The following is a 13855-nucleotide window of genomic DNA, read 5'->3' as shown; positions in this document are numbered from 1 at the left end:
TAAGCAGTTTGACAGGTAGACAAAATTTTGCTTTAAAATCTATTGCGTATGGGCTGCTGAAGGCTCACTAATCTCAGATTTTGAGCAGATCTTAAAATGGGCATTCAATATGCCCACTGAAACTTATGACAATATTTCAATTAAAGCAGCCTGCTTGATTGGCACCACATCCACAAACATCTACTCTCTCCACCACTGATGCTCAGTAGCAGCAGTGTGTACCATCTGCAAGATGCACTGCAGAAATTAAACAAAGTTCTTTGGACAGCACATTCCAAACCCATGACCACTTCAATCTAGAAGGGTAAGGGCAGATACATGGGAACACCACCCTCTGCAAGTTCCCCTCCAAGTCAATCACAGTCTTGACTTGGAAACAAAGTTCAGTCCCTGTCACTGGGTCAAAATCCTGGAGCTCCCTCCTTGATGGCGTCGTTAGTCCAACATACCGAATAGACTGTGAAGTTCAAGAAAGCAGATCACCACCTGCTTCTCATAGGCAACTGGGGATGTGCAATTGAATGTTGCTCCAGCCAGCGACATCTACATCCCACAAGTGAACTATAAAACACAAAGTCCTATGCTGGTTGCAGGACCTGAAGCAATATTCAGCTACCAATAGTCTAAAAATAGTTTCTCCCCAAAATCTTTCCATTTGGAGCAAACCGGTTCCTCGTTGGGAGAACTGCTTTCTCCTTTGAGGCTTAACGTCTAGTTTGCATTTGCAGGGAAACAGCTGGATTTCCCAATCTGCCACTGCATAACCTGCCTTCCTGCCTGCCCTTCTCACTCTATCCATTTCCCTCTCTCCCCTGAATGGTCTATTCTTCAGCACAGGCCCTGGACTGTTCAGATGAGAATCTGACCTTTCAAGTGGCTCGGTGCTCTTGAAGTGGCACTGGTCATCGTTGCATCTACCACCCACTCAGTGTGTTGCCTGTGAATATCGCACCCAGTGTCGTTAATCTAGCAGTGACTTACTGAAGGCTGAATATGAAATGCAGATCATAATAAGTCCCATTGTTGTTTTGATTATTTGGTGGTGGATTGGGAATTGAAACCAGCGAACTTAGGAAAACGACATCAATGCATGACTCAACGACGATATGAACAATTTAGATGTTTTTAAACAACACAGCAGATATTATTTTGTGAAAAGAAGTAACATTTGGCAGACTGTGGATGTAAAGCAGTGCTTTCATTTCCATGACCTAGATTTCTCTGCTCAAAGTAAATGGGCAGGACAACCTTTGCAGTGGTCATTCTGCACAGCGTCTTTTCATATTTGCATCAATTCCTGTTAGATAACATCCGCAAAATTGGATATTTTAATTATCTACTGAAGAAGCGAGGAGAGAAAAAATTAAAGAACAAGGGAAGGTCTATTAAACCAATTTTTTTTTTATAATTAAGCCTCAACTGACCAGTCTCTACTGTTTTTACAAGAAAATTAATCTGGTTAAACTCACAGTGTAACAACAAAACCAATTGATCAATAGAAACTTGCAGAAATGGAGCAGAAACTTATCAAAATTAAATAAGGTAATGTTACCTGGGGTGAAGATACTCTCCAGCCCCTGTGAAGCCCACAGTCTTTACCTGGCAACTCTGTCCAACACTATTCTTAATTCTTTTCTTAGATGACGAAACAAATGGCTTGGAAACTCCGACAGCCCGTGAGCTGTTGGAACAGTATAGACTGAAGTTGCTCTTTGAGTCCATGTGGAACCTAGTTCCATGACCGTACCTGCTGGCTTGAATCCCCATTACTCAACACCTTGAACTGTCACACCTGATACACAGCCACGTCTTCATAAGAACATAAGAACTAGGAGCAGGAGTACGCCATCTGGCCCCTCGAGCCTGCCCTGCCATTTAATAAGATCACTTACCCACCCACACACCATAACCCATAATTCCTTTAATGTTCAAAAATTTATCTAGCCTTGCCTTAAAAACATTCAGCGAGGTAGCTTCAACTGCTTCACTGGGCAGGGAACTCCACAGATTCACAACCCTTTGGGTGAAGAAGTTCCTCCTGACCTCAGTCCTATATCTGCTTCCCTTTATTTTGAGGTGATGCCGTCTAGTCCTAGTTTCACCTGCTAGCAGAAACAACCTCCCTGCCTCCACCTTATCTATTCCCTTCATAATCTTATATGTTTGTATAAGATCTCCCCTCATTCTTCTGAATTCCAATGAGTATAATCCCAGTCTACTCAGTCTCTCCTCAAAATCCAACCCTCTCAACTCTGGAATCAACCGAGTGAATCTCCTCTGCACCCCCTCCAGTGCTAGTATATCTCTTCTCAAGTAAGGAGACCAAAACTGCACACAGTACTCCAGGTGTGGCCTTACCAGGACCCTATACAGCTGCAGCATAGCGTCCCCTGTTTTTAAACTCCATCCCTTTAGCAATGACAGACAAAATTCCATTTGCCTTTTTAATTACCTGCTGCACCTGCAATCCTAATTTTAGCGATTCATGCACAAGGACACCCAAGTCCCTTTGCACAGCAGCGTGCTGCAATTTTTACCATTTAAAACATAGTCTATCTTGCTGTTATTCCTACCAAAATGGATGACCTCACACTTATCAACATTATACTCCATCTGCCAGACCTTTGCCCACTCACTTAGACTATCTATATCCCTCGGCAGACTTTCAGTGTCTTCTGCACACTTTGCTCTACCACTCACATTAGTGTCATCTGCAAATTTTGACACATCACACTTAGTCCCCAACTCCAAATCATCTATGTAAATTGTAAACAATTGCGGTCCCAACACTGATCCCTGAGGCACACCACTAGCCACTGACCGCCAACCAGAAAAACACCCATTTACCCCTACTCTTTGCTTTCTACTCGTCAACCAATCCTCTATCCACGCCAATACATTACCTGTAATACCGTGCAACTTTATCTTATGTAGCAGCCTTTGATGTGGCACCTTGTCAAATGCCTTCTGAAAATCCAGATACACCACATCCACAGGTTACCCAATGTCCACCATGCAAGTAATGTCCTCAAAGAATTCCACCAAATTAGTTAAACATGACCTACCCTTCATGAACCCATGCTGGGTGTTCCCAATGGGAGAATTTATATCCAGATGTCTTGCTATTTCTTCCTTAATGATAGATTCAAGCATTTTCCCCACTACTGAAGTTAACCTAACTGGCCTATAGTTACCTGCTTTTTGTCTACTTCCTTTTTTAAACAGTGGCATCACATTGGCTGTTTTCCAATCTGCGGGAACCACCCCAGAGTCCAGTGAATTTTGGTAAATAATTACTAGTGCATTTGCTATTTCCCCCATCACCTCTTTTAGTACCCTGGGATGCATTTCATCAGGGCCAGGAGACTTGTCTACCTTTAGCCCCATTAGCTTGCCCAGCACTGTCTCCTGAGTGATAATGATAGTTTCTAGGTCCTCACCTGCTATAACCTTCTTGCCATTAGTTTTCGGCATGTTATTTGTGTCTTCCACAGTGAAGACCGACACGAAATAACTGTTTAATCTTTCGGCTATTTCCTCATTCCCAGTTATTAAATTGGCCTTCTCATCCTCTAAAGGACCAATATTTACCTTCGCCACTCTTTTACGATTTACATATTTATAGAAACTTTTGCTGCCTGTTTTTATATTCTGAGCTAGTTTACTCTCATAATCTATCTTACTTTTCTTTATAACTTTTCTGTTGGCCTGATACTTTCTGGTACTTTCTGATACTTTCCTTCATTTCCTTAGACATCCATGGTTGGCTCTCTCTTTTCCTACAGTTCTTCCTTATCACTGGAATATACTTCTGCTGAGCACTGTGAAAAATCGTTTTGAAAGTCCTCCACTGTTCCTCAATTGACCCACCATAAAGTTTTTGCTCCCATTCTACCTTAGCTAACTCCTTCCTCATTCCTTCATAGTCTCCTTTGTTTAAGCACAGGACATAGGTACTGGATTTAACTTTCTCACGCTCCATCTGTATCTTAAATTTGACCATACTGTGATCGCTCCTTCCGAGAGGATCCCTAACTGTGAGATCATTAATTTTTCCTGTCTCATTACACAGGACTAGATCTAGGGTAGCTTGCTCCCTCATAGGTTCCATTACATTTTGTTCAAGGAAATTATCGCGGATGCCATATTGTCCAAGGAAATTATCACGGATGCGATTCAACCTACCCTGAGCATCCATTCACTTACATGGCACCTCACCCACCTGACACAATACCAAGCTCACCCACATGCAAATACACCCTCACCCACCTGACACACCATCCTCCAGCCCAGCAGGCACCCTAATCCCACAATCAACTGCCCCTCTAATCACACACTTGCCTCACATAACTCACCATCTTCATGACAACTGTCTGGCCAGTTGCTAAATCTCTGAGCGTGGCTTACCGACTGCTGCAAAGCAGACGCATAATTTCCATACTGATTCTCTCCGCTGCTGAATTTGTGGATTCCTGGACAGGTTCGTAACAACAGGTCCCCATCCAGGAATCGCCAGCACAGAAGCTGTTCAAAAGGCAAGTGGGTAATTTTTAACCTGATCAGGATCAGGAATCCTATTTCCTAACCCTGATCAGAATATCAGTGTGCCAATATATCTTATTTCGTCCCAAATCCACCGACAACGATGAGAGAGAATGGTTAAACTGATCTAGCAAAATTCATGATTATATTAAATAAAATCAAAAATCAAATGAGATGTACGCTTTACAAATGAACATGTGATCATGAGCAGTAATCAGGTAGAGCCTGGTATTTGTTGCCAATAACTCAGTCTTTCCTCACTGGTAGCACTCGAACCTTGGGTGAATTTCAGTTCCACTCAAAAGATCTGATTGTACCATCCAGTCTAGCAGTGGACTGCCTACCTTGTTACATCCTTTGAACAAGGTCCCTTGACAGACCTTTGCCCAATTTTAAAAGAAGACTTGTATGTGGTATGGACAAAGAACCAGAAGCAAGGTGGCTGTCTGCACTTGTATCTGGAGAACTGCCAGTGCAGAAATATGACAATGTAGATTTGCCTAGAAATGAGAAGGGAACGGTAGGTTTACAGCTGGTTAAGGAAAGTCAAGAAAGGAAAACTCACTGCAGCTTAATTTTGATGACTTTCTGAAGAATCTATGATCCTAAACTTTTTTGACAGCTATAGAGAACAATCCGTTCATTAAATATCACCGTGCAATTTTTTTCACTCTGCATCTGGAATCAATGGAATTAAAATTTAATGACATCTCTCTGTGCCTTAATTCATAACCTGTGGATTTTTTTTAACTGCAATATTACCTGGTCTTGTTTTCCGAACATCAATCGGTTACAGAACCCCAGACTCCAGCCCTCAGCCATTGGAATCCAGCCCTAGCTCCACCATCAGCCTAAGCCTCTCTGCTCCTATGATGCTGCTTGGCCTGCTGTGTTCATCCAGCCCTGCACCTTGTTGTCTCGGATTCTCCAGCATCTGCAGTTCCTACTATCTCTGTTTTTTTGTTGTTGTGTTTCACTACTTTTCCGTTTTAAAGATAGTTAAGCTGGTTGAATGCCAACTCTTGGGTGTTGTTCATCCCTGGACCTCTGACAATGGACTTTAAAAGTGTAGGCAGCAAAACCCCCACCCACCGAACCACAGCCATCCCATTGTGGCTTGATGACAAAGCCAGGGTTTGTGTGGCAGCAATAAGGACAGCAAATTATTGAGCCAGCTCTAGGATTATCCAGTACAAGCATAATGGGCTGAATAGTCTCGTTCTGCTCCATAATCCTTCTGTGATTAACTGTCTTTGATGTGGGCTCTTTTTATCCCCTTTTGTTTTTATCATGGGATGTGGTCATCGCTGGCAAGGCCAACATTTTCTGCCCATCTCTAACTGTCCTGGAACTGAATGGCCGATTTCAGAGTCAAGAAGTGTGAATCTGGAAAAGCACAGCAGGTCAGACAGCATCAGGGGAGCAGGTAAATCAAAAGGGTTTTGACCCAAAATGTTGACTTTCCTGCCTATAGACTCTGGCTTCCAGCATCTGCAGTCTTTATTGTCTCTGGTCCATTTCAGAGGGCAGTTAAGAGTCAACTGTGTTACTAAGGGTTTGGAGTCACATCTAGGTCAGACTAGGGAAGCATGGCAGACTTCCTTTCCTGAAGGACATTAGTGAATCAGATGGATTATGTGGTCACCATTAGACTAGCCCTTTATTCCACATTTTTTTTGGGAAATAGGATTCAAATTTCACCATCTGCTGGGGTGGGATTCAAACTCCTGACCCCAGAACTCCAGCCAGGGCTTCTGAATCACTTGTGCAATGACTCCCCCACTACACCACCACCGCCGCCTTTGTGAACAGAAATCTCTTCAATTTGGCAAGGTTTTAGCACTTGAGGGAGTTTTTTTTTTCAAGTTTTGAAAAGGTTTACATGACTGGGAGTTTAAAAAAAATTGCTGGCTATAATAAATTTTTAGACTTAGCGTTAAAGAGTCATACAGAACAGAAACAAAACCTTTGGTCCAACTTGTCCATACCGTCCACAGTTCCTAAACTGAACTAGTCCCATTTGTTTGTATTTATCCAAAACCCTTTAAAACCCTTCCTAATCATGTGCCAGTCCAAATACCTTTTAAGTGTTGTAATTGTATCAGCCTTTACCACTTCCTCTGGCAGCTCATTCCATACACGACCCTCTGTGTGAAAAAGTAGCCCCTCATGTCCCTTTTAAATCTTTCCCATCTCACTTTAGTTTGCTCAGAGTCATAGCGACATACAGCATGGAAACAGACCCTTTGGTTCAACCAGACTATGCTGACCATACTCACAAACTAAACTAGTCCCACCTGCCTGTGTTTTACCTATATCCCCCCAAATACTACTTATTCATGTACTTAGGGTCTTTTAAAAGTTGTAAATGTACCTGCATCTACCACTTCCCCTGGCCGTTCATTCCACACACGAACCACTCGCTGTATAAAAAAAATGCCCCTCTTTCTCTCACCTTAAAATGTGCCCCTTGTCTTGAAGTCCCCTACCCTAGGGAAAAGCCACCCGCCAATCACCTTATCTATACTCCCATGATTTTATAACCCTCTATAAGGAACCCCTCAACCTCCTACACTCCTGTGAAAAAAGTCCCAGCATCTCTTTACAACTCAAACCCTCCATTTCTGGTAATATCCTGGTAAATCTCTGCTAAACCCTCTCCAGTTTAATAATATCCTTCCTTTAACAGGGCAATCAGAATTGGACACTGTTTTCCAGAAGAGGCCTCACCAATGTCCTGTACAAACTCAATGTGGGTTTCTGCTGGGTGTTCCTGTTTCCTCCCACGGTCCAAAGATGAACAGGTTAGGTGAATTGGCCATGTAAATTACCCATAGTGTCCAAGGACGTGTAGGATTGATGGTTAGCCATGGGAAACGCAGGGTTACAGGGATAGGGTGGGGGAATGGGCTTGGGTGGGATGATCTTCAGAGGATCAGAGTGTCTTGTTGGGCCGAATGGCCTATTTCTACACTGTAGGGATTTTATTCTATTTAGTTTCTATTCTAAAATAACGTCCCAACGCCAATACTCAAAGGTCTGAGCAATGAAGGCAAGCGTGGTAAATGCTTTCATTGGTGGCCTGGTGGCACAATGGTTAGCACTGCTGCCTCACAGTGCCAGAGACCTGGGTTCAATTCCACCCTCAGGCAACTGTCTGTGTGGAGTTTGCACATTCTCCCGTTGTCTGTGTGGGTTTCCTCCAGGTGCCCTGGTTTCCTCCCACAGTCCAAAGATGTGCAGGTTAGGTGGATTGGCCATGCTAAATTGCCCATAGTGTTCAGGGATGCATAGATTTAGGTGGGTCATAGGGGTATGGATCAGAATTGGATGCTTGGAGGGTCAGTATAGACTTGTTGGGCCAAAGGGCCTGTTTCCACACTGTAGGGATTCTATGATAAAGTTCTCCATTCCTCTTGATTGGAGCCATGACCAGTGTCTCATCTGTATTGAAGTGCAGTGTGCACAAATACTGATACTAATGGACAGAATATACATTATATTAAACTTGACTATTAGCCCCTGACACTCTAAATCCCACAGCACTTTTGGCAGCCTCAGTCCTACCCATTGACAAGTACAAATACATTTGGTAGTGACATTACAGTAATATCACTGGACCCAGGCTAATGCTCTGGGGTCATAGGTTCGAATCCTGCCATGGCAGGTGGCGAGAATAAAATTCAATAAAAAATAATCTGGAATTATAACAAAGCTATTTTAATGCTGGCCATGTAACAATTATAGTAAAAACCCATCTGGTTCACTAATGTCGTTAAGAGAAGGGAAATCTGCCATGCTTAACCAGCCTAGCCTACACATGACTCCAGACCTATAGCAATATGGTTGACTCTTATTTGCCCTCAGAAATGGCCTGGCAACAATTTTCCCTCTAAGTTTGTGGACATGGCTATTCCGGTGTTGCACGCACAGTGATTGGTGTTGTATTGCCCATCATGGCTTTAACTTCCAGTTCTGGAAGTCAATCTATTCACAGTGTCTTGGAGGCCCTACAGAGCCTGAGGGGAAAAACAATGAGAGCCACTTAGTTTGAGGGCAATGAGGGATAGGCAATAAAGTGACATCCACACCCCATGAACAAATATGAACATGATGCAAATGGAAAATGTCTGATATAGCAAAGGATCACAAGCCCTCACATTTTACTTTGGTGTTAGAGGGGTTGACAATCATTTACTGGGCATCCAAGAAGCAGCTGATTCCTCTCGTACAGATGTTAGAAGCTCCTGCATAATTCATAAAGATACTTTTACATGGCTTGGAATACAGAGATGTCTTCATGCAGATATTTGACATGCCGTGCAGTAGGAAACTGTATTTTCTTGTCAATAAATTGGGTGGGTGTTCTTAAAAAGGCTCCCTTAAAAAAAGATGATAAAATCAATTGGTTCTAACTGCAGCATTTTCTGTCACATTTCTTTTAGCTCAATCTTCCTACCCTGCGCCACAGATAATTTTCCCAAGGCGATAAATGTTTCTTTCTAAACATTGTCAATTATCTCTCCTGCCCTGCAGCCTTCTCCCGTCCTTCTACTAACATCAAATATGATAGCAAAATTCTTTAGCAGTGAGGATGTGTGAAATAATTGAGTGATTTAACCTTCTACACGGGTGCAGATTTAGGCCATTCAGCCCCATGAACCTTGTCTGTCATTCAATCTGGTCATGGCTGAGCTGGTACTCAATTCTGGTTCGCTACCTGGGTTACATATTGCATTCCAGGTCAGTGTTACAACCAGGTGAAGAGGAGGAGGAACTCGGCTTCCCTTTTTTTTAATCCCCTCTTTGCCTCAAATACTTCCACCTTATTTTAGCACGCAACTATTACACTTCAATTAAAATTAAAATGAACTCTATCAAAACTGAAGGAGCCAAATTCAGGACCCTCTGTATTTGATTTTAAACTTATTACCTGTGTTTGTGTGGTGTGTTTTTGTTATTTTTTGGGATCAGTAGGTAATAAAATCCCTCTTTCATTCAATAAAACCTGGTAATTTGGCTCCTTCAATAAAACAAAAGAACTGAGAAACTCAGCAGGTCTGGCAGCATCTGTAGAGAGAAACACAGTTAATATTTTGAGAATAGTTCTAACTAAGGGTCATTGGACTTAGAGCATTAACTCTATTTTTCTCTCTACAGATGCTGACTGTCTGCTGAGTTTCTCCAGCACTTTCTGTTTATTTTTCAGATTTCTAGCAGCACAGTTATTTTGTTTTATTGAAGGAGCCAAATTACCAGGTTTTATTGAATGAAAGAGGGATTTTGTTACCTACTGATCCCAAAAAATAACAAGAACACACCACACAAACACAGGTAATAAGTTTAAAATCAAATACAGAGGGTGATCAATGCAGTCAGAAAGTTAAAAGGCATTACAATTTAAACTCCTTGAGTTGCAAGAGCGACCTGAGTCCTGAATATTTACCTGTGGTCTTGCTCCTTTAGCAGCAGTAACTTTTACAGTTATCCTTGAGATCTTGGTTAATTTTCCAAGTGTTCACCAGGTTCTGGTTTTTGATATTGAGAGAGGGAGAGAGAGATAGAGATAGAGATTGAGAGATAGAGAGAGAGATAGAGAGAGAGATAGAGAGAGAGAAAGAGAGAGAGAGAGAGATAGAGAGAGATATATATAGAGATATATATAGAGAGAGAGGCTTACAGTGCCCTTGTTGTTAGCAATTTGTAGCTCTTTCCGTTGGTGTTCAAAATAGGTTCATTTGTATATTTGTATGTCTGCTTCATTGTCCTTCATAGGTGTCAGGGATCCCTATGATGCTCATAATGTGCAAGTTATCAAAGCAGTATTATTTAAGTAGGAGATGCAAATGTCCTCCTTGTTTACTCAGTAGGCTTGCTTCAGTTTTTGCATGACATTTTTTCTTCTTTATTCATTCACGGGATGAGGGCGTCACTGGCCAGGCAGCATTTATTGCCTATCGCCAATTGCCCAGAGGGCAGTTAAGAGTCAACTACATTGCTGTGGGTCTGGAGTCACATGTAGGCCAGACTAGGTAAGGATGGCAGTTTCCTTCCCTAAAGGGCACTAGTGAACCAGATGGGTTTTTCTGATAATTGACAATGGATTCACAATCATCATTAGACTGTTAATTCCAGATATTTGAAAACCACAATTTAGTCAGGTTTTACTTATTCTACGTGTTCCCTGAACCTGCCTCAGTTTGTGGTCAGGCAATCACAGCATCTCTTTTCGGTCAGTATTAGGAGGGACTCAGGTCTGTCAGACAGATGACGGAGCTTGGATATTGAAAGCCCACTTTTAAAAGTAGCACTTTTATTTTTATGATTATTAGACAGTAGCTGACCAGAATGCTATTTGAGTCCTCCTTTCTCTCCCTGACCTCTTCAATAATAATTACAAACATACTAATAGAGTCCTTTCTTCCACGTTGCTTGTGGAATTAGTTGGAGAATACACATCTCTTGATCCAAAACATTGGTTCTCTAGAACATTTCTTGGGGAGTGCTGAAACAACTTGACCGTTAAGAGGGGTCTACCAACTGCAATGGGTGCTGTGCCAGCCACTTTTTAAAATTAGTTGCAACACAAGTGTGAGTATGCCACAAAGCATGGCACCATCATTTTAACTGTATCTATGCCACCTTTGCAACAGGTGTCCCTGGTGATTTGGAGTTGCTGAGTAGCAGGACATAGATAACAAATAAAGTGTTGACAAGATGTTCTCTATGACAGACACAGGCTTTTAAGTATGGTCCTGACAGAAGGCATCACCTTGTCTCTGTTTAAATTGTGACTAAGTACATTTCACACCCAGGATTCTTTGGCAGCTCTGCATTTGTACTGCAAGATTGGCAGTAATGAGTTGACCCTGCTTGTATTGACTCTCTGTTGTATTACATCTGAAATAACGTCAATTCTAGCTTGTGCCTCCATCTGGCATGGTCATGCCTTTGTTTTTGATACACATTGCCCTATTTGTTTAGAAATATACACTGTAACATTGCAATGCTGGCACTATCATGATTGGTCAAATGGCCTTCTTTTATGCAGTATTATTCTGGGGCATTTATCTTCATTTGGTCACTTTGCAAATCAACTATCCAAGCAATAAACCTGCCTAACTGTTCATCTTGAAAACAGAGCACCTTTTGCTCTCAATGTTGCTGTTGGAGAAAGGAAACCTTACTCATTTAACAAGGATTGAACATTAATTTATTTGCCCTCTTATCAGGTCTGAAAACATTTCGCACAAAATCTTAAGGAAACAGGAATAGGCCATTCGTGGTCTCCAGCCTGTTTTATTAATCAGTCACATTATGGTTAATCTTTGACTTGGATTCTTTCTTCCCAGCAGATCTCCACACTGTCTGATTTACCTAGAATCCCAGGCTATGATTTATTGGAGCTCACTGGAGTAAGCCAGGTTGTGGGAGGGTCTGTATACCTGTGGGAGAGGTGCCATGGACCATTCCTGGCAGCAGGAAAACACTGGGAAGGAGAACGCACCTACTGGCTAATTAGGCTTATTGTTGAGCCAAATAAAAGCCAATAACCCAGAACCCTCTGGGATTTTATGGTGGCTCAGGCATTCTCTCAAACGTGCGTTGTCCCCACTCCAGACTCCGGCTCTTGACCTTGCCCAGCAAACCCTGTTTTGCCTGACAAAGACTCCCAGGAGGGGATCTACTTTTTAAAGGCTCTTCGCTCTCCCGATCAAAGGACCCAGCATCAGGAAGGGGGCTACTTGATGAGTGTTGCTTACCTGCCCCTTGCATCCCATCCCATCCCTTCACCCCCCGACTTTGTTGACCATCCCTTCCCCCACTACCCCACCTCCAAATTGCCCACACTCAACTGTCTCCAAGAATCCAGCAAATCTCCCTGGTGAAGAGATCACCAGCAACTGCCACCATTCCCACCAGGAATTGCCCACACTGTAGAACTGCCAGCCTCTGGGTGAGACAGCGCGAGAGAGGGATTTCTATTCCACTCAGTCTTCATTCTGTGAGAGGCTCAGTGCTGGCTGCATAATTGGCTGTTTGCACTGAAATATCACTGGGCACTGCTTGGAGAGTTGACACAGGTATCCCACCAGTGGGCTGAACCCACAACTTCTCGAATATACTCGACAAAAACGTATGCATAACCTTCTGGGCTAGAATATTCAAAAATACACCAACATCTGAATGAAGAATCTTCTCCCACACTTGATGGGCAACTTATCCGGAGAAGTCTTTTGCATTTTTCCAGCTATTCCATCTGGGGAAAATGCCTCTCTCTCTTGTTATTCGTTCATGGTATCTGGGCAGCACTGGCTAGGTTTGTCAATCTTTATTGCCAATCCATAACTGCTTTGAAGGAGATGGTGTTTCATTGCCTTAAACCTCTGCAGTTCATGTCATGTATGTTACAGTGATGGGAGGGAAAGAGTGAGATCCAGGATTTTGACAGTGGCTGAACGGTGATATAGTTCAAAGTCAGGATGGTGTAGGGCTAGGAGGGGAACTTGCATGTGGCAGTATTGCCATGTATCTGCTGCCTTCGTTCTTTAAGATGTTTAAAGCTTCAGGATGGTATAGAGGTAAGAGGTGGTGTCACAGGAGCCTGTCAAGCACTTTATATAATTCAATTAGGTCACCTCATTATTTTAAGGCTGGAGGTGCCTTCTTTCAAAATCAGACAGCTCCCTGCACTATTTCCAGAGAATACAAGCTCGTTATGTCTGAAGAATAACTTCAGAAAAACAAAAACAGAAATTGCTGGAAAAGCTCAGCAGGTCTGGCAGCATCTGTGGAGAGAAATCAGTTCACATTTTGGGTCTAGCGACCCTTCCTCAGAACTGCCAGACCTGCTGAGCTTTTCCAGCAATTTCTATTTTTGTTTCTGACTTACAGCGTCCACAGTTCATTCAGTTTCTATTCAGAAAAACAATCCCCGTTATTTAGGGAGAAATGGCAACCAACTTAGCAATTTTGCATAAACAACACATGAGGTGACTGTTCCATTTATGCGATTTCAGCTGCATTTGTTGAGGGTGGAATGTTGGTTAGGGCACCGTGAGAGTGCCCTGCTCCTCTGTAAATAGCACAGTGGGATGTCTGATTCTGAAAGAAGCCTTGCCCCACATTCCAGCCTTTCCTCGTTGGCATTGCACTAAGTGTCCGTCTGGACTACACACTCCACTTGAGTTGGAAACTGCAAGATTCCACATCAGAAGTGAGAACATGTTGAATTGAGCAAAGCTGACAATGCAAGCATCACGCCCATCTGAATCAGGTCAAAATCATAGGTAATACAGAATAATTTTTTTTA

At 42.6% G+C, this 13855-nt stretch overlaps 1 protein-coding gene across 1 annotated transcript in view; it reads right to left on the bottom strand.

Annotated features, from left to right (window-relative positions):
- Positions 1–13855, bottom strand: part of LOC109910584 (seizure 6-like protein) — a 240985-nt gene that overhangs the window by 164352 nt on the left and 62778 nt on the right. Inside the window, exon 2 of the mRNA XM_020509799.2 lies at positions 2044–2056. Coding sequence (XP_020365388.2) covers positions 2044–2056 — 13 coding nt within the window. The remainder of the gene's footprint in view (positions 1–2043; positions 2057–13855) is intronic.

The sequence above is a fragment of the Rhincodon typus genome, chromosome 24, assembly GCF_021869965.1.
Source record: "Rhincodon typus isolate 14 chromosome 24, sRhiTyp1.1, whole genome shotgun sequence".
NCBI lineage: Eukaryota > Metazoa > Chordata > Chondrichthyes > Orectolobiformes > Rhincodontidae > Rhincodon > Rhincodon typus.
The sequence above is the reverse complement of the archived record's forward strand: the minus strand, read 5'-3'. Positions and strand labels throughout refer to the sequence as shown.